The sequence below is a fragment of the Epinephelus lanceolatus genome, chromosome 21, assembly GCF_041903045.1.
Source record: "Epinephelus lanceolatus isolate andai-2023 chromosome 21, ASM4190304v1, whole genome shotgun sequence".
NCBI classification, from domain to species: domain Eukaryota; kingdom Metazoa; phylum Chordata; class Actinopteri; order Perciformes; family Serranidae; genus Epinephelus; species Epinephelus lanceolatus.
In genome coordinates, this window is record NC_135754.1 from 22,392,043 (window position 1) to 22,414,236 (window position 22,194).

General features: G+C 40.0%; 1 protein-coding gene across 1 annotated transcript; it reads left to right on the top strand.

Moving 5' to 3' along the window:
* The first annotated feature begins 7,928 nt into the window (after positions 1-7,928).
* Positions 7,929-17,638, top strand: LOC117260115 (putative phosphatase phospho1). The gene is made up of 2 exons (XM_033632008.2): positions 7,929-8,063; positions 12,196-17,638. Exons 1-2 carry the CDS (start codon positions 7,941-7,943, stop codon positions 13,009-13,011), a joined length of 939 nt encoding a protein of 312 aa, XP_033487899.2. The 5' UTR covers positions 7,929-7,940; the 3' UTR covers positions 13,012-17,638.
* Positions 17,639-22,194: the final 4,556 nt, after the last annotated feature.

Below are 22,194 nucleotides of genomic sequence, written 5' to 3' on the forward strand. Positions count from 1 at the left end.
ACACAGTAGAAAACAGACAAACAAAACACTGTCAGCACTTAACAGAGTCCACACTCTGGCCTGTTCAGGGAGGCTATGACAGCAGGGATCAGGTTTTTCCCAAGGCAAGCCCCTCTGCACCTCAGTACTCTGTATCTGCGTCCTGAGGGGAGAGGGGTGAGGTGGGTTTTTAGTGGATGTGTGATGTCCTCTTCTATTGAGGTTGCAATACGTGTTTTACTTATGGATAAGCAAAATAGTTGGAAAGCTACAAAAGCCCTCGACCTCTCTTTACAGAGAGGACGAGGAAGAAAGCAAGGAGTATCTTGGCAGATAGCTCTTGAGCTCCCAGAGGAGCTAGAGTCCTTCACCCCAAGTGCCATCAGTAAGTTTCGACCTTGTCCCAATGTGTTTCACCCTGAGGCCGCTGTGCGTAGTTAAATTATAATGGCAACCGGCTGCGTATCATGTTGCTGTTAAAGGATGCCTTTTTTCGTTGGTTTCTGACACCGCAAGGCACTGTCTAAGCACCAGATTTCGACAACTTCAGAGTGAGACCAGGCTCTCTCATACCACCACTGGAGGGTGCTCTGGTGCATCGGAATCTGACACCGGGGGCCACTGACTAAGCGTCTGCATTTGACAAGTTGGGAGTGAGACCCTGTTGTTTTTGTCCTGTTCTCAGTTCTAAAACAGAAAATGTACCTGTATACTCAGATCATTCCCCTGGGTGCTCTCACTGTCATCTATAACATCTTTCCTAGTTCATTGTCTGTGGAGCAGCTCAAGACTACTTGATGACATCACAAATTTAAATTTTGGCACTCTAGCTTTTGAATTTGGCAGAGAGTTGTTCATGTTTACTGATAGTGTCAGACTGTCTCACCAGAGGGATAACATGAATGACAGTCACTGTTTTAGTTGAGTTTATGTCTCTATGCTCACAGTATCTCAAACTAAATTTGGATTGATTCTTTTTGTGTGTAGAGATGTAGCTGTCAATAAGCAGAAGAACCAAAACTTCAAGACTTGTAGCAAATTTTTATTTTTTTTTTTATTTTTGTAAGATTATTTGCCACTGCAGCGAGGCATTGACTCTGTACATGGGGCGCTGGCACTATCCACTACGCTACCGACGCCCCAAGACTTGTAGCAAATTGTCGATATTCTAATCTGGATATCTGTTATCCATGTTTGAAGAACGGGGCCCAGTAGTCTTTATTTTGGGGCTAAAATGTTAGTATTTTATTAAATTTGGACAACCAGAGTCATCTCAGATATTCAGTGAGTTTTACTCTTAGCATTTTTCAAACAGAAAACTCCTTTTCTAATGTTATTTGTGTCATTTCAACTCATTTTTCTGCACTGGATCACAGTGACATAGCACAGGAGATGATTAGCCCACATGCAACTCTTTCATTCGGAAAGATTATCACAAAAGATATGAATAAACTTATGCGAAATCTGTAGTGTTACGGACTGAGATTTAATAGCTAATGTAAAATACAGAGAGACTTAGCATTTGAAAAAAGCCTGCAAAATTTAGAAGGACTCTAAAAACACAGAGGCGGAAATAATATTTTTCAGGAAATTATAAATCTGCCCCTCCTGACAGGGTCATACTTTTACTGAAGTGAAGCATTACATGTAGAGGTCTAAAGTACATGAGCCATAAAATGTAAGCACAGTACCTACATGTAAAGTACAGATGAGTCACACATCAGTTCAGGCATACAGCTCAACAGGGGCGGTGCCAGGGTCAATACTGCAGTATAAATAAGTACTACATGAATAAATTATAGTTGTTATAAGGACTTCAAACACATTACATGTCAAAAACAGTCTCTATTACCGTACACTGGAGATGATCACACAGTATTGTTAATGTATTATGAAGGATTAAGGACCCTGAACACAACATATGGACTGCAGTGTGTTTATAAAGGGTGGAGGGGCTGACATGTTCTGATACACTGATAACATTATGCTTATTATCCCCTCTCTCTATCAGCCCACAATGTAGCTGTGTACATTTATCAAGCTGTTACGTCACTCAGAGTTTTTCCAGCCCTTTGTAAGGCAGATACTTTACACAGTCTTTAGAAGATGGCCTATGGTTAACCCTCAGCTGTCCGCAGGGGATGACACGTAGCTGCTGCTGACTCAGACAGAAATGCTTCCATTTATTTTTAGATGGACTTCCAGCACAAGGCAAAATGTCAACTTGTTTTACACAACAACAACGCTTGTTTCTACTGAAGTGTAACAGCTGTTTAATGGTCGATTAAGTCAGTTATTAATATTGTTGCTACTTTATCAGCCTGAGTGGTGCTTTAAATACAAATTCTCCAGACAATATACAACACTGCACATTATGGCATAGTTACATAACGGGTAGTGGATTGTGGTGTCCAGTTACAGAGGGGAGGCTGAGCTCTGAAAGTGCCCAGTGAGGAACGACATAAAGACGCCTTGTTTGCCAAAGAAGTTTTATTAATTTGAGGTGCACAAGTTGAAAAAGCGTTTAAATTTTAAGCAGAATATACAGGTTTTTCCAACTAACTATATTTGTGTTGTATTGAAAGTTGATCAACAAAAAATTTGGCCATGATAAGCTTCATGAAGATATTATATCTGGCAGAGCTAATGTATGGCATTACTTATAAAATATATTGGAAGGGACACATCCCCCCCGAATTTTCAAATATGCCATGCTACAAAAGGCAACCTCGCACCACCATCTGAAAGAAAATCATTGGTAAATGTAATTGTAATCATAAATAAACTAAAGAAGTTGTCATTATTATTAATATTAGGTCAGTGTTATGATGTACTGCAGTTCTGTAGGTGGTTTGTGCCAGTGGTGTTGCCGTACCGCAGCAGAAGCCGTTGTTTGACCGCTGTGGGTACAATCAATGTCAGACACTGTACTGTCTCTGTATTTCATTACTTTTAAATGTATTAAAAAGTGGAAAACTAGAATGTAATATGAGTGTTATGTCGGCTATATCACTGTCAAAAAGTGTTGGATGTCATACAAAAAGTCATAGCATAGTACGTCATGAAAAGACATTTTTAAATAGATTATTAAATCCTTTTTAGATTAGATGTTCCTAAAAAAAATGGCCAATGGTGGAAGAAATACTCAGACTTTTAATCTAGTGTAAACATAGTCATTATGCAGAGCGCCCCTTTTCTGAATAAATTATATTTTTTCATTTGATTACAGTTTCTGATGCATTAGAATATGCATCATTTTAACAATGCAGCTGGTAAAAGTGGAGATACTGCTGCTGGGTAGCTTAGTGATAATACGTCATAAAGCATTATCTGATCTATATTCTGTGTTAATAATCTGAGTTGACCAAAGTTACAGATTTAGATTAAATGTAGCAGGGTAAAAAGTATAGAAGTATAAAGTAGCATAAGACAGAAAAATAAAGTACAACCTGAAATTGTAATTAAATGCAGTACTTGAGTAAATATATTTGTTACGGGGACAGCTTCTTACCACAGGCCATAAGACTTTTGAATTCTTGAGCTCAGAGCTTATCACTCACTTATGAAACAGGAGGTTTGGAGGTTCTTTGCCAGAAAATTCTAGGTGTCAAACCAAATCAAATCATATCAGCACCAATATGTGCCTTTTCTGCATCAATTTAGGCAAGGCAAGGCACGGCAACTTTATTTGTATGGCACATTTCATAAGCCAGGGCAATAGAATATAAACCATAATAAAGGATACAGATTAAGAATAAAAGAATAAAGAGGGGAAAATGTAAAAGGGAAAATTAATTACTAAGTGATTTACAATTACAATTACAAAAAATCACCAATAGAAATAGCAAAAGTGCAGAGAAGAGGTGCAAAGATAAAGAGATTATTTAAATGGTTTAAAATGGAGTTTAATAAAGTTGCAGTGCAGTTAAAATCAATAAAATTATTTGAATAATAAAAATTATAGTGCGGTGTAGGAAATGATATTTGATTTAATAAAAGGCAGCAGCAGAAAAGACTTCAACTTGATTTGAAAGAAGTGAGAGATGGTGCAGACCTGCAGGTTTCTGGGAGTTTGTTCCAGATACAGTACAGGCCAAAAGTTTGGACACACCTTCTCATTCAATACGTTTTCTTTATTTTCATGACTATTTACATTGTAGATTCTCACTGAAGGCATCAAAACTATGAATGAACACATGTGGAGTTATGTACTTAACAAAAAAAGGTGAAATAACTGAAAACATGTTTTATATTCTAGTTTCTTCAAAATAGCCACCCTTTGCTCTTATTACTGCTTTGCACACTCTTGGCATTCTCTCCATGAGCTTCAAGAGGTAGTCACCTGAAATGGTTTTCCAACAGTCTTGAAGGAGTTCCCAGAGGTGTTTAGCACTTGTTGGCCCCTTTGCCTTCACTCTGCGGTCCAGCTCACCCCAAACCATCTCGATTGGGTTCAGGTCCGGCGACTGTGGAGGCCAGGTCATCTGCCGCAGCACTCCATCACTCTCCTTCTTGGTCAAATAGCCCTTACACAGCCTGGAGGTGTGTTTGGGGTCATTGTCCTGTTGAAAAATAAATGATCGTCCAACTAAACGCAAACCGGATGGGATGGCATGTCACTGCAGGATGCTGTGGTAGCCATGCTGGTTCAGTGTGCCTTCAATTTTGAATAAATCCCCAACAGTGTCACCAGCAAAACACCCCCACACCATCACACCTCCTCCTCCATGCTTCACAGTGGGAACCAGGCATGTGGAATCCATCCGTTCACCTTTTCTGCGTCTCACAAAGACACGGCGGTTGGAACCAAAGATCTCAAATTTGGACTCATCAGACCAAAGCACAGATTTCCACTGGTCTAATGTCCATTCCTTGTGTTTCTTGGCCCAAACAAATCTCTTCTGCTTGTTGCCTCTCCTTAGCAGTGGCTTCTTAGCAGCTATTTGACCATGAAGGCCTGATTCGCGCAGTCTCCTCTTAACAGTTGTTCTAGAGATGGGTCTGCTGCTAGAACTCTGTGTGGCATTCATCTGGTCTCTGATCTGAGCTGCTGTTAACTTGCCATTTCTGAGGCTGGTGACTCGGATGAACTTATCCTCAGAAGCAGAGGTGACTCTTGGTCTTCCTTTCCTGGGTCGGTCCTCATGTGTGCCAGTTTCGTTGTAGCGCTTGATGGTTTTTGCGACTCCACTTGGGGACGCATTTAAAGTTTTTGCAATTTTCTGGACTGACTGACCTTCATTTCTTAAAGTAATGATGGCCACTCGTTTTTCTTTAGTTAGCTGATTGGTTCTTGCCATAATATGAATTTTAACAGTTGTCCAATAGGGCTGTCGGCTGTGTATTAACCTGACTTCTGCACAACACAACTGATGGTCCCAACCCCATTGATAAAGCAAGAAATTCCACTAATTAACCCTGATAAGGCACACCTGTGAAGTGGAAACCATTTCAGGTGACTACCTCTTGAAGCTCATCAAGAGAATGCCAAGAGTGTGCAAAGCAGTAATCAGAGCAAAGGGTGGCTATTTTGAAGAAACTAGAATATAAAACATGTTTTCAGTTATTTCACCTTTTTTTGTTAAGTACATAACTCCACATGTGTTCATTCATAGTTTTGATGCCTTCAGTGAGAATCTACAATGTAAATAGTCATGAAAATAAAGAAAACGCATTGAATGAGAAGGTGTGTCCAAACTTTTGGCCTGTACTGTATATGGTGCATAAAAACTAAACGCTGCTTCTCCATGTTTAGTCTTGACTCCGGGAACACAAAGCAGACCTGTCTCACAAGACCTGAGAGGTCTGGGTGGTTCAATTTAGGGTGTAAACATTTTATTGTGTCAAAACTGCTTCCATGTTCTCATTTGTGAGGACAAATGCACATGTTCTGATATTTATTGTACTTAATATTATTTTGTACTTAATTATAATTTTATGATTTTAAATGCACTTAAGTATTGAAAGTAAAACCACAAGTAAATGCTGGTAATAAAAAAAACAGGTGCAGAACTGTGAGGATTATGGAGATTATTTCTTCTTAACATGTACACCACCTTAAAAATGGAGCCTACGTTTTTCCTTCTTCCCATTTGTCCATTGATCCCTTCCTTCCTTCCTTCACTCTAAAAAAATAATCCATTGATTCAACTTTTTTTTCCAAAAAAATAAGTTAACAATTTGTGTGCATTTTTTGAGTCTTTTATAGTCTGACAAACTCAGTTAGTTTAGTACAACCAACGTATTTGCTATTTATCTCAAAAAGCTTAATTAAGTTGCACCAACTTAATATTTATCCAAAGTCGGTGGCGATATTTAGTGTTGAAATTACTTAATTTAAGGTGTTCTAATTTATTATTTTAATTCCACAAAAATGTTAACGTCTTGAAAACAAGTTGTCAACTGACTAAAACACTTTACTATGACAAACGTCATTCTTTATGCTAAAAAACTCCTTTATTTTAAGGGGTTTTCCACTAACTCCATGAATCATTTTTTTAGAGTGTTTCCTTCCCTATTTTGCTCAAAGGAAATGTATCAAAGCAAAAGTATTTATTCTACATTTTATATAGGAAATGTAGTGTAGTAAACGTGAAAGTTGACAAAAAGATAAAAATACAAGTAAAGAATGGATACTCCCAAAAAATACTTAAGTACAGTAACAAAGCATTATTACTTGGTTACATTACATCACAGCATATTTAATTAACATTGCTTAAGGGAGTTTGAGGAGCCCGGTCTCACTCAGAAGTTGTCAAAATCCAGCGCTTGGGTAGTGACTTGGGACGTCAGAAACCAACAAATAAAGGCGTCCTTGATTTGCGGTGTTGTACTGACAAAGTGCATTTATTTTGAAAGAGACGGTATGAAAACGTTACATTTCCTATAAAATGGAAGTGTATCTTGAAAGAAGAGGACTTGACACAGCGTCCCAGAACATCAACAACCAACACACCCAGGGTACCTTCCATTTCATATGTGGATGTGGAAAGTCCATGACCAAACGTCAATATGTGACTGATGAATGTGTTGTCAGACACCAAAGAACAAAGGCGTCCTTTAATGTCAGCATGATATGCGACCAGTTGCTGTTATAATTTAATGGTGCGAAAATGTGGCGGGACAAGGACAAATTTAGGTGGCAAAAGTCCAAATGGGGCGAATGGAAGGGGTGGAGGATGGGTCCAATGAACACCAAAGTTCACCCAAGAGAGCAGTGTTTGCATCCTGTAAGATTCTAAAGCCAAACCCTGTTATTTTTTCCTAAACCTAACCACATGTGTTTGTTGTTGAAGTAAAAAAAAAAAAAAAAAAAAATTTGCAGTGTTGTATCGACATAGTGCTTTTATTTTGAAAGAGACTGTATGTAAATGTTACATTTCCTGTGAAAACGGAAGTGTATTTTGAAAGAAGACAATGCATGTTAGAGGCAGAACTTGACGTTCATATCTGGATGTGGAAAGTCCATGACCAAACATAGATATGTGACGAGGTCGGAGTGAGAACCGGTTCCAAGATTTTCATCTCCAACAGCTGCTTCTGTAACTGTTGTTCACATGATAATAAAGGGCTTGAAACTACTTTCCATTACTGAAAAAGGCCAGGAAGTGTAAAGCTTAGACAGCAGTGACCATTGCAACAAATTACTACAGGCATTTTCTTTCTTAAATCTAGACAAAGTGTTCGTAAACACATTTTAAATACAATTTGTTTCTATTTCTATTTCACATCTCCATTATTTTTTATGAACGAATGAATTTTATTCTTTTATTTTTGTTTATCTGTTTTGTGAATAAAATTGTGAATTGAAATTAAATGAAAGGTAAGTTTGGTTGTTGGATGGTTCTGTTTAATATTTCTTCACATCAATGAAAAGAATGTCCCCTTCCTGAGCCTTTAATTTGAAAGGTCACGCCGGAAGCTCCGTGTTTCCGCTGTCTACCTTGACGCAGTGGCTTTAAATGGGAATACCCTCTGAGCTGCTGTGGGAGTCTCCTTTAAAAAATCTTGCCGCGTCACTGGGATGCGGTCTCCGGAGCCGGGCACCTAGCAGCCTACCATCCCCGCTCATATGCCCACCGCCGGTAGGCCTGAATTTCTATCTTATCTTGCACATATTATTATCCTGTCTTTATTCTGTGTGTGTGTGATTTTCCTGTGTGAATGCGCCTTCCAATCTTTGCCGCTCGGACACACACCCGGTCAGCCTAACGACTCCTGACAGAGCCGCACTAATGACTTTGAGTGGTAACCTCTCTCTCACACACAGGAATAGCCGCTGCGGGTTAAAATTAGAAAGCTCAGTGTGTAAATATGTCCTATAAATAATGTGAGGGACACCAAGCGTATATACGCTCACTCTGCACAATGCGTCGGTGCAGCCGAACTGCAGGTTGTAGGACGTTTTTCATTACTGAGCACCAGCTGGTGTGCTGTTATTTATATATTACACTGTCACTGAGCTGACATTGTCATAGCAAACGGTAGGAATGCATCTCATTAGGCCAAACATACCGGCAAAACACAGGAAAATTACATAAAATGCATTTAATTATATGATATTTCATAAATATAACATACGCTTTTTGTATAAAAATGGTTGTTTTGTGGCTTATTCTGTTAGATTAAATCGTTTGAGGCCAAGTGTCTTTGTTAGGTAGTTATCTATGTAGACAGTTTGCCTGTACAGGTAGGGTAAGATGCCTGTGAAACTGGGCACAGCCTGTTCTGGCATATGACCTTCTTAATGATAAGCTTCTCAGGACATGTAATGTAGTAGTACAGTGAAGTATGTTTCTTCTATTACTCTGAACATATGTGTAAATACATGTCATTTTGTAGCATATCTGAGGGGTTTGTCAGTTTCTAAAACTTGGTCGCAGTGATTCTTGACTTATCAAGATACACAGCATCAACAGCATAGTACTCATCATGCAGAATATCATTGTTTTAGTATTAATGATGCTGATTGCTGATGAGTTAATAGCGTTAAATGTAGCTGTTTTAGGTGGAGTTACATTTGAATTAGCCGGCTTTATACAGTTAGGTGATGTAATCTATAACAATTCATTTTATTTTACAAGGATGCATTTTCCATGTGAAATCTTAAACTACATATAACAAGTAACTGTATACTGTACAAACAAAGGCAGAGAGCAGAACAGTGTGTAACAGATAGGCCTACATAAGGTGTAAGACATAAACTTTATGTCTTAACAGTTGTTACAGACTTTACATAAAGCTTTCTTTTCCATTTGAAGTAATTAACCAGCTAATTAGTGATTCAGGTTTCGAAATTTGTGAATTCTGGATTCAGAGGGTGCAAAGATAAAAGTTAGCCCACTGCTACTCTGCTGAACTACTCTAGCTAATCTGCCATCTTATCTAGTGTGTTTTGTTTTTTTTACCCTCATGATGATCTTTATCAGCTTCTGCAGTGATACTCAACTTACAGCCTGCGGGCCAAATCTGGCCCTTGGCAGGGTGCCAGGTCGCCCTCACAATGAAAATGAACTCATTCACACTGGGATTTTTTTTTGTCAATAAGGTGCCAGAGTGCATAAAATCCATAAGAATAGAGCTTGTTTATCAAAAAAAGTGCTGAAAAAGATCCCCCAGACCGCAAGACAAAGGTTCATGCTCAGCCCTGAATGTCCTCAAATCCTAGAAACACCCTTGTGTACACCTGACCTGTGCAGGGCTGCTGCGACTAGATTTGCACCTTGGTAAAGATGATTGAGGACCGCAAAAGTCAAAAAGTTGAAAGCATGCAATTGATTTATTATATATACTAAAAATATTATTAATGCTTGTTTATTAAGTGGCCCCTGGCCTCCTGTCATTTTGCAAAGGTGGCCCCCGGGCAAAGCAAGTTGAGTATCCCTACTGCCTTGTCTTTTTGGTGTAACAAACTTAATGTTGGCTTCTCAAAGTCAATTATTCAGTTGGAGGAAAAGTTTAGTTTAAAACAAGGGTATATTAGCTTTAGCTAAAGCTATCTTACCAGCTAGCCTACTAGCCAGGCTGCAGTCACTACATTATGGTTTTTATCTCTGTGTTCTTGCACTTGCGAATTTGTTCACATCAAAATGAAAAACTTTTATGGCATCATAATTTTTAGATATTGAAACAGATGTCAAAGATTCTATTCCTCCTTTTCAAACAAAAATGAAGTTACTGAATTTTGGCCAGAGGTGTGGACTTGAGTCATTAGACTTTTTTGTCTAGACAAAATATAAAAGACTTAACACCAGTGACTTGTGACTTCACCAGAACTTGAGCCCTTTTACTTGAAAATACTTGACACTTTCCCCTGAGCCCAATGACGGAAGACTTTGTTATTTAAAAGTTGTTAAAAATGATACCAAGGTTAGTTTTGTGAACAGAAATGACTCAGTCGTCAACAAAAAAGTATGCACAACAAGCGGGGCGAATATTATAGACAGAGACGCAACAACTTCCAACTTTGTTCAACATTTGAAATTGCACAAAGAGTCGGAGAAGATGTTGAAGTTAACGTAGCTAGCGAGCTAATGTGGGTGCTGTAAGCTAATTGTGATTCTAGTTAATAGTGCTACACACTCCAAAAGTGCGATGTTAGCATGACTTTTTTTGTGATTAAGTTACGTCGCTCTTGTTTCAACTCATAACAATTTTAAAGTTTTGTAATTTGTTTGAAGAAAGGTATTCGCACATCCAACTGTCTCAGATGCAGGTGTGCAGAAAAATATCACTTGCAGCTTTCAGTCCTACTGGACCTTCATCATGAGTGTTCATCACCATTGTGTCCAACACTGAGCTTAAATAGAAACAGCCTGTGCACTGTATGTCACATATCCCACAAACGAAAGAACAAGGGCACAAGAAACTATAATGGATTTGGGGAATTTATGATACACAGCATGAGAGTATATAATGTTGAACATTTTGAATGATTAATGAAAGCTGCAAGGCCAATGTGTTCATTCATAAGGTCAACATTTTGGTAAATAATCTTGTTGATAGCCTTTGTTGTGTGGAGAGTTTTCTGGGTTTTTCCTGTGTGTTTCTTGTGTCCTTGTTCTTTCGTTTGGGAGTTCTGTGACATGGTGGACAGGCTGTTGTCAGTTATTGAGAAACGCACCTACAGCCTCATACGTGTACACACCTGTGAAACGGGTAGGGCAGTTTCTATTTAAGCTCAGTTGAAATAATGGTGTTGAACACTCTTGACGAAGGTCCAGGAGGGCGGAAACTTTAGTGTTACTAATAAATTGTGAAGCTGAGCAAGAGCAGTGTGCGGGATTTTCTGTTCAAAGACTCACATTTTTGTAATTTAAAAACAGAATTTTTTCAGGACTCCAAACATAAAGTTTAGGAGTTGGGACTTGACTTGGGACCTGATTGCATGGACTTACTTGTGCCATGCAAAACAATGACTTGGTCCCACCTCTGGCTTTGTCTTTGAAGGGCAGTACAGACCTGTAGGCCTAAACTGAGTGAAAAAAAAAGACCCATTCTGTATGTTCTCTGAAATGTGTAACACAAGTATAATATACAATCATATCTAAATCCATCACATGAAGCAGTTGTAATTAGATTAACTTCTTATGTCTCTTCCCTGCTGGCTGTCATTCCCACTCATATTTGTTCCATTTATGGTAAAGGTATGCTGTGACGTAACAGCTCCCTCTTCACTCAAGTTACCACATGCCTGCAACAGTGAAAGCCTTGTGCTGAGGATATAGCGGCTATATAAATATGGAATTGGCTCTGATCCGACGTCTGGCGTGTACGTATAAAAAAAAAAAAAGGTTTTTCCCCCTCAGTCCTGAAGGAATGCAGGAATGTCTGTGTGGAAGACTGTGTTGAGGAAAGGAAGTGAAGAACTATGTGCTGTATATATCTCCTGAAAATGGACGAAGTTGTTTTTTTTCGCAAAGTGTGATTAACATCCTGTTTACATGTTGTTTGATTTAAACTCTACTCCCTTCATTTCCTGCTGTAAACATTTGTTCCCCTACAGTATATGGCCTAATTAAGAGTATTATACGTTGGCTGGTTCGCTGCTGCAGTTTAACTGAGCCCTGGACACAGTGTGATGTCATACTGTAAATGGCAGCCTGCTATTAACATTTTATTTTTCAAGTAGGGTGTAATAAAACTGTACTGCTCAGTATCTTCTGTCCTTGACAAAGAAAAAAAGCATACTGATAATTTATCATCTTATTTTCCTAGAGACAGACCAGTCGTCATTTCCTCCACACACCAAAGATGACCACTCCATCAAACCTTACCCACGCAGCGCCACAGCAAGAGCGCTTCCTGGTATTGTTTGACTTTGACGAGACCATCATCGATGAGAGCAGTGACGATGCTGTGGTGCGTGCTCTGCCAGACCAACGGCTCCCTGACTGGCTGAGAAACAGCTACAGGGAGGGGCACTACAACGAGCACATGCAGAAGGTCTTGGTGTATATGGCAGAGCAGGGTGTGTCTAAGGACTCCATCCAGTCAGCAGTGGAGAATATCCCACCCACACCTGGCCTCCTTAGGCTCTTCCAGTATCTGCAGAGCCACCAGCAGGACTTTGAGCTGGTGGTGGTCTCGGACGCCAACATGTTCTTCATCGAGACGTGGCTGGAGCGTGCTGGGGTGCGCCAGCTTTTCTGGAAGATCTTCACAAACCCGGCCAGTTTTGATGCAACTGGTCGTCTCGAGCTGCTCCCTTTCCACTCCCACTCATGCTCCCGTTGTCCTGACAATATGTGCAAGCAGGTGATCCTTCGGGAGTATCTGGCGGGCAGAGAAAAGGAGCGTGGCGGTACTCCCTTCCAAAGGGTGTTCTATATCGGAGATGGGGCCAATGATATTTGTCCCTCTCTGGCTCTGGGGCCCCGGGACACAGCCTTCCCCAGGAGGGACTTCCCCATGCACAGACTGCTGCTGGAGATGCAGCAGTCCCAGGCAGCCAAGTTCAAGGCTAACATAATTCCTTGGGGCAGCGGCGAGGACATAGTGGACTGCCTGAAGAAAATAATGGAGGAGAGATGAGGTGTGTGCGTGTGCGTGTGTGTGTCTGTACTTGTACATGCTACAAAGTGAGGACCAAAAAAAATATTTTAGCAACAGAGTGAGGACATTGTTGCAAAGTGAGGACATTTTGGCCAGACTTGGTTTCAGGGTTCAGGTTAGACTTGGGTTTTGGTTAGGGTTCGGTTAGGTATTTAGCTGTGATGGTTAAGGTTAGGGTAAGGGCCTAGAGAATGCATTATGTCAGTGAGGGTCCTCACAACGATAGAAGTACAAGGTTTTATGTGTGTGTGTGTCTGTGTGTTAAAGAGTGAGTGATGAAGGGGGACAAATACTGCAAAGGTGCACCAGCTCTAGTCCCGGTGAGCAACAGGATATGTGTGATTTTATCCCAGCTACACCATTTGAATCACCCGTTTTTAAAGGAATAGTTCTTTTTTTTTGAAAATGCACTTAATTACTTTGTTATGGAGGGTTAGATTGATTTAAAAAAAAAAGGTCTGCACAGTAAATACATAGCTGGTGTCAGCAGCCAGTTAGCTTAGCTTAACATAAAGACCAAAAACTGGGGCAAACAGCTAACCTGACTCTGTCTAAATGCAACAGAATCTGCCTGCAAGCACTTTTAAAGCTGAATAATCAACATGTTATATCTTATTGTGTGAATCCATACAAAAACAAACAGAAGACAATTACCGTGTTATGTGGGGATTATTTCTTATTATTTCTTGGGTGGGAGCATTTGCAAGGTAACCACCTGAGACTCCAGGAGTCACTGCACCTGGCCGAGAAATAGTCCAGAACACATGGTGCATTCATGTGGTGTTGGAATAATCAGTAAAATGAGTTCCCAACAGGGAAAAGTCACTTGAACGTCCCCTCAAGTTGGAAAAACAACTCAGAAAGGCAGCAAAAATGTTGGTACACAACTTTGATGTTATCACATTTAATTAGTAATATGGTTACACTTGTAACCATTGCCCACAAAGAGTGCATCAGATTAGTTAGAAAGGTTATTTATTAGCATTAACCATGATAAAAGCAAAGCAATATTTAAGTGGTTTTAGGGAATGCATTGGTGCAGCAATAAGCTTCAAACTGTTTCAGCATACTTGGATTAAGTCCTCACTGGGACATGAAACACTCTGAGCAATAAATACAACACATCTTTGTAGCATTCATGTTGTTTTCACATAACGACTATCAAGCTCAAACAAACAGAAGTTGGAAAAACAACTTAACACATTTGGGAAATGGGACCATACAGAGAGCTTGTGAATGCAAGAATAACCCCACATAAAATGATTAATTGTCATTCTACCTCCCATGGCCTCTCACCAGTTGGATGTCCCTGGAAAACCTCTTATCGGAGGCACCCAGGAGGCATCCTGATCAGAGCACACCCGAAGTCTGTAGCCAAGCCATCCTACAGAGGAAACTCATTTGGCTGCTTGTATCCGGGATTTCGTTCTTTTGGTCACCACCCAAAGCTCAGGACCACAGTTGAGGGTTGTAATATAGATGCAGGGTCGGACTGGGAACAAAATTCGGCCCTGGCAAATTTCCTCTGGACCGGCCCCATTGCTACCTGCTCTCCTCTTCTTGCCCTTGGCCTGTAGTGTTACTCCGCTGATATCAGCCTGCTACTGCTCATCTGTCCACGTCACTCTTTCCTCCTCCTGCTCCTTATTTGGTGCTGCAGCAGACTGTTGTAATTGTCATCACTGCTGCTAACGTTAAATACACTTTGCAGCATCAGCCTCGAGTATGTCTTTCTTTTTGTCTCTGACTTTTTCTGCTTCACCTTTTTGTTTTTTTGTTCCTTTATCCATTTAGTTTGTATTTTCATTCTACTTACTCCACTCGTTCTGTCTTGATTTCATTCATTTCCCGTTTGACCTCTCCTGCTTCACCTGTGACATCACATGATGGACCGCTCCATTTGAAAGGGTGGGGGGAGGTGATGATGGCCATACCTGCCTTACAGTATAAATAGTCTACTGTCAGTTTTGGGACCGTGTAACCCCCAATCAGATGGGCCGTTCCAACATCAGGTGGGCTGCAATCGGCCAATCTCTCTTTCATTTTTTTCCCTACAATTTTTTCTCCAACATTGTTTGTGGTGGCCTTGCAACCCACAAGGTGGGCCTGATTGCCCATGGCCAGTCCAAGCCTGCATAGATGGACCAATACATTGGGAGCTTTGCCTTCCAGCTCAGCTCCCTTTTCACCATGACCATCTGACACAGTGCCTGCATCAGTGCTGGCGCTGCGCCAAACCGCCTGTCCATATCACACTCCATTTTGCCCTCACTTTTGAACAAAACCCTGAGATCCTTGAACTCATCCGTTCGGGGCAAGAACCCTCACCCAACCCAGAGAGAGTAATGCATTGATGCAAAGAACCATGGCCTCAGACTTGGAGGTACTGATTCTCCTCCCGACCACTTCACATTCGGCTGATGAAGTCAACAGAACCACATCATCTGCATAGAGTGGAGATGCAATTCTGAGGTCCCCAAACCTGTTTCAATTCAGATAACCAGTTGCATATTTATCGTACAGACGAGAGAGCTTTATTGGTCTTCTCGTCTAACTCTCAACAAGAAAGCAAATAAGTGCATTTCCCATAATGTCAAACTATTCCTTTAATGCAAGGCTGGTACTGGTAGACTGGTTTTAAGTGTGTATGCAGTGTTAGAACTTGACTCCCGATTGAAAGCAAATAAATGAGCTCACTTGTCAAGATTATCATGATCAATAATGGAGATAAACAGTACTGATGATGCTCTAAGGTCTAGTTTTGAGTTTGATCAAAATGCTAAGGATCTTATCCAAAGCTATGTCTCATGTGCTCTGGAGTGACCTGAATCCAATGCAGTCAGCTCATTTAAAACACTATCTCCTTCAATATGAATGTAATTTACTTTACATTTGACTATCTCACTGTATCTGATGTTTTTGAGCAATCCTAGCTGTGAAACTGTTTGTCACAGGTACTGTAACAGTGTATTTTAGCGACCAACAGCATCAGCTATTCCATTCTTGAGGGCCTTTTGTGTTGACAGGCTTATTTTTGAAAACCTCGGCGATGGATACATAAGTAGATCAGGTGTTGTAGCACTACCCGGGACAAAAGACCACACATGTCGTGTCAGGCAGGGACAAGGACGGCACAGAGCAGGGATAAGGTGACAGAGACTCATACACTGTAACTGTGCTCTCGCCACCACTCATTACTGATACCTAATCTAGGGCTTGATTATACAATGGTAATCTACACCAGCATGAGATCCAAAGGGAACGCCGTAGCCATACCCCTGCACTTTGGCTCAACATTATACCCTGTGACTCTGAAACAATGAAACAAAGTGTAATGCAAAGTACCAATTGAGGATTTTAAATTGTATTTGTGTAGTTATTAGGTAGCACTTAATGTACTCCCAGTGAATATAAGTATTATTAAAAGGCTATTTGTTTAGGTTGAAGAGGATTAATAGTCTCTGAAAAGCCTTCTTTGTGTTTGAATGTATTCCCCGTAAGCTACAGTGTTGTGATGATGAAAGTTTCAGCTTCTTCAGCATACTTTGCATACTTAACTCAACATGTAACCTCACTTTGCCTCTCTTAATCCATGACAGGGACTGGAATATATATTGAATTATATGGGTAAGGAGCACTTGTATTTGTTAAGGTGGTTTACAAGGACATTTTTATTCTGTTTGAATTCACGAAATTGTGAAATATCTTGTTTATTTTTCCATCCTGTTTACAAAAAGCTGTTTAAATTCAGATTCTAATGGGGCATGTATACTGTGCATTTGTTTATTTTTGGAGCCCGATTAAGGTTCCCATGTTAGTATACACACAAGTTAACAGTCACTGATATCAGTCCTGTGTAGTAACTTTAGGCCAGAGGTAGTATTGAATAATTAAGGGTCTGTTTGCATTCATTTTTTATTCAGATACTGAATATCTTTTCAAGCCATTGCAGTTAACAGTAAGAAAGTTTGGGTGCTGATGAAAAGCAGTAAATCAGATAAGTAATAAGCTTGTTAATTGTTGAAATTCTTCTAGCCTTAAAAAACAACATTATACTCTACAAGTGCTGGAAATTTCCTTTTCAGTGTTTTAGTTTCTCAGGGAGTAGAGAAGAAAGTGTTAATAAGCAAACATATTTATAAAAATCTGTTTATTTGTTGCTCTAAGAACAAAAGATTAATTTATGATTAAAAACGTATAGATGTTTTTGAGAGGTAATTAATGCATCTGGACTCCTGAAATTCTTTGAGATCAAATTCTAATCCGCTAATGCTTTGTGATTAGGAGTCTAAAGTTCTGTGAGCTTTACTCCTTCTGATGCTACACGTATTAGAAATGTAACAGAGGAGATTTTTAATTTACTTTAACTGTCTGTGTACCTGTAAAACTTCCATGGAGTTTTGTGCAATAATGAAATGTTGTATATTTGATATGATGTGAATGAGATTTAAGGTTAAACAGGAAGAAAAACTTGACATTTTACATTTTCAGGGATGTGAATTGACCCAGATCACCAAACTATAGAGTTTTTTAATGACATTTTAAAATGGTATTATGGCTTCTTAACCAAATAAAATGATGAGTTGTTGGGACTCTGACTGACGAATATGCTACTTTTTTTCCTTTTGTGGTTTGATGTATCTTGGGTGTGTGTGTGTTTTTGTGTGTTTTAATTAAAACTCTCATGTGTAATTCATCAGTGTAACAGGAATATAAAGCCATTATCTGATTAATCTGTTTCTGTTGTGTGTTTCACAGCTGCAACTCTAAATATATAGTATATATTACATATTTTCTTTTAAGGATCATGTAAACTCATCATAAAGAAAATTGAGACGAGTCTAAAAAAGATCTAACAAAATGAAATATAAATATTAAAAAAAAATATGGAGTGTTTAAGAATTGATGGAAAAATGGAAATTTTAAAATCTACATTTCCATGACAACTGCCCTTATTTATTTATTTATTTATTTATTTATTTATTTATATTTGGTAACACTTTATGGTAAGGGTACATGAATTATCTTAAATTCATGCAAGATTTGATGCAGGAAAAAGCATGAATGTACAAGAATTAGATAGATAGATAGATAGATAGATAGATAGATAGAAGGGTGGGTTGGGTAGGTAGGTAGGTCGATAGATAGATAGATAGATAGATAGATAGATAGATAGATAGATAGGTAGTTCGGTCGGTTGTTTTGGTTGGTCAGTCAATCCATCAATTGAAAGATAGATAGCCTACATAGGTAGGTTGGTTGGTTGGTCGGTAGATAGATAGGTAGGTAGGTACGTACGTAGGTAGATAGGTCGGTCGGTCGGTCGGTCAGTCGGTAGATTGATAGCTAGGAAGGTATGTACGTAGGTAGGTCGGTTGTTCGTTTGGTAGGTGGGTAGGTAGGTAGGTCAATCGGTCGGTCGATAGATAGGTAGGTAGGTTCTTAAAAATATGAATCATTACATAAATATATGATTTAATTATAGGGATGAGCAAGTATACCATTATCTGTATCTGCATCTGTATCTGTACAACCAACTAAATTATCAGTACCTGTATCTGTACTCAGAATGGGTGGGATTTTAACCAGACATGGGTGTGGTTTAAACACGAGCTGGGTGGGACAGAACCAGAGGTGTTAATTTTAAACCTGAAACTGATCAGACGTTCCTATACATATTATTTATAGCAAAACTATTTACGTAACAATCTCAGGACTGAGCTTCCGATCAGTTTTGATCACAAGAGTAAGAGATTGAACACAGCTACCCAAATGAGGATTTTCCTTCATCACCAGTACAGATATTGGCACATTTTACTCAGTTGATACTTGCTCTCGTAAAAAATACATCATCTGTATTGAATACTCGTTTAATTTGAGCTCTCAGCTCAACCCTAGTAAATTGGTGAATTGACAGAAAAATCATCAGCAATTATTTTGATGAATAATTAATCATTAAATGTTTTTTAAGCAAATATACCCAAATGAGGAGCTCTGAAGCTCCTTCAAGGGAATGCAGGTGCATGAGATGGGATGGGTCGGTCAGTACAGAGGTAGCCTTCCTGACCATGGTGTCTGTTGTACAGAGTGGACAGACTGAGCTGTGACACCCTTGTAATCTTAGAGTAAGTGTTCATAACTCTCTGTAGCTTTGTCTTACTCCTTGCCTTAAAGGGGGACTACACCATTTTCAAGATTTGACATGTTATTCCACTGGTCTAAGACAGCCCAAAAATATTAGTTAACATGAACAACTCTCTTCCTGATCCAAAAACTAGAGTGCTAAAACTCACATTTGTGATGCCATCATGTACAAAGTCTGGAGCTGCTCCACAGATAATGAACTGGGAAAGATGTTCTAGATGACACTGAGAGCACCCAGGGGAATGTCCCGAGTATATAGGTACATTGTCTATTTCAAAACCAAGAACACTATAATTGACCCTTCGCTAAGTCTCGCCCCCGGACACAGACTTGCCAATCATAACATAGCATCGGGCCAGCTCAGACCAGGGTTCAACGACACAGCTGTGCTCCATTGACTCTAATGCAGTCATTTCAGATTTCCTTCATTTTCAGGCTGGTTTTATGGATTTGGAGCTAAATGTTGTGCCTGGGGCACGTCGTGTATTAATGATACTAGTTACGTGGAGAGGGTGGAAAATGATATATGTTTGTTCCCTGTTCCAAAACCAAAATCAAACTCTGAAAATGTTTAGCAAAAAGTCAATAGAATAAATCTCATTTGGGTATTAGAAAGAATACAGATATTCTTAATTTGGGTGGTCATCCCCTTTAAGATTCTCAAAGCAACAGCAGGACAAAATGTGACATCAATATCATCAAAAGATCCAACACAGTTTAACTTGAGGTTGTTTTGTTGGCTGCTGTTTCAAAGGTCAAAAATGAACTGTAAAACTATCAATAAAGTCTCAGTAGGGAGGAGAATTCCTAAGCCACTCTGGGCCAAGAATTTTCGCCAGTAACAAATGAAGTTAAACTAAGTATTTGTTAATGTTACTGGTGTTTAGTTTCTAAGAAGGACAAGGAGAAAATGTCTTGTGACACAATATGTCCTCTTAAAGTAGGAGACAAATTAATTTAGCAGCAGAGGCAGAAGCAGAGAAGAGAAGGACAGAAGAGACCCGGAGTGAGAGGAGTCATCCAAACCACTTTCTCAACTTGCAGGACTTCAGACAGCCAAAGGACAAAGTGAAGACAGAAGGGGAGGATTAGAAGAGAGTGGATGAGTGCAGACAGAGAAGTGAAGGTGACGGGGTCAGTGGAAAGAGAGTCAGCAGTGTGGAGGGGAGGAGAGGAAAGATGGACAGAGATACTGAGCTGTGATGATATGAGAAGACATTAGAGATGAGATGAATAAACATGTGCCACAAGTATGGCCAGGATAGTGACCTTCAGTGGACGAGGCACACGTTAAAGGGGAACTCGACAGATTTTAACATAAACTGTATAAAATAAGTAAACGTATAGCGTCCTCGTCTAAAAAGTAAAGCCAGAGCCAAAGTGCCTTATACCTGCATTCTTTGTAATGGCCAGCAGAGGGCGACTCTACAGCTATTGAAAAGAAGTCTGTATAAACCTCTGTGAGAAAATGACCCAACTTCTCACTTGATTTTTTTTACTTCAGAAAACATGTTTCTAATGTGTTTATGGTCTCAATTGCTAGTTTCACATCCTCCCCAATAGAGTATGAGGTTTCATTTGTAAATTATGAACCCATTTAGTGAAAAATAGACAATAAAGCAGGGGGCACGGCTACTGGTGTGGCCAATGTATAGTTGCCATGTCCATGTGTCGAGGAGGGTCTGGTTTGGTCTACCTGACATTAATGTCATCATCTGCCCATGTCGGTGAGGGTCAATCAGGATTAGTTTCTGATTTACTAAACAGCATTAAACTGCATCTTTTTGATAAGTTGCAATTTCAAGATGAGTTACCTCTGTGGGGTGGCTGGGCTCAGCCTTAGAGATAGGGTAAGGAGCTCAGACATCCGGGCGGAGCTCGGAGTAGAGCCGCTACTCCTTCGCATCAAAAGGGGTCAGTTGAGGTGGTTCAGGCATCTGATTGGGATGCCTCCTGGGCACCTCCTGTTAGAGGTGTTCTGGGCATGTCCCATTGGTGGGAGGCTCGGGAGCAGACTCAGAACAGACTGGAGGGATTACATATCTCATCTGGTGTGGGAACGCCTTGGGGTCCCCCAGGAGAAGCTGAAAAACGTTGCTGGAGAGGGATGTCCGGGGTGCTTTGCTTGGCCTGCTGCTCCCAACCTGGCCCCGGATAAGTGAATGAAAATGAATCATTGGATGGGTGATATTTTTTAAAATAACATTTAAAAACCCTCTCTGCACAACTCCAAAGTCCTTTGTGGGTATGCCTACCCCCATTTGAGAGTCACTGGTTCAAAATATGTGTGGAATGTATCCTCTGTTTACATCTCTTGACCAGAAGATGGCGCCAAGTCAACATACCTCTGTCAAAACTGCTTATGTCCTGTGTAGAACAGACTATTATCAGTTCTTAGCATACACAAAGCATTCAGGCAAACAGAGTTGTGTTGCACTGGATTAATGAGAAAACCATGTGACAACAACAGGCTTCCTTCGGCGTAAACAGTAGTGCTGATGTGAATTCAAGAAACAACTCTCAGAGACATGACAGCATAGGCTCAAGGCTGCGGTGACGAACATGACATGAAGTGTGTGTGTGCTCCATGTCATCATGTGAGTTGCTGCTGATGTCAGCCAAGTAATTTGTTTACTCAGCTTTTGTATAGAATCCAGTCTATTTTTTGTCCATTTCTCCTGCCATAACCTCGTCTCTGCATTTAACCCCTGTTTTATCTCCTCCGCCAAGTCCCCCATTCTTCCTTTCTAGTTTGACTTCTGTCAGATCAGATAAAGGCATTCCACGTGTCATCTTTGCGTCCAATCTCACATTGTTCTCTCTCCGCATCTGATTTCTTCTCTCTGATGTACTTTGTCACTCCGTCCCTCGGGTGATTCCATGTCATTGTTGTTGTCTGCCATCATGTTTTCTGTTGTCAGTCCAGGGCTCCTAATGATAACGTCACAAGCAAAAAGCTGACTGTACAAAACACTTGTAGCCAACACTTACTCTGCTTTTCATTCTTTTGTATTGCCC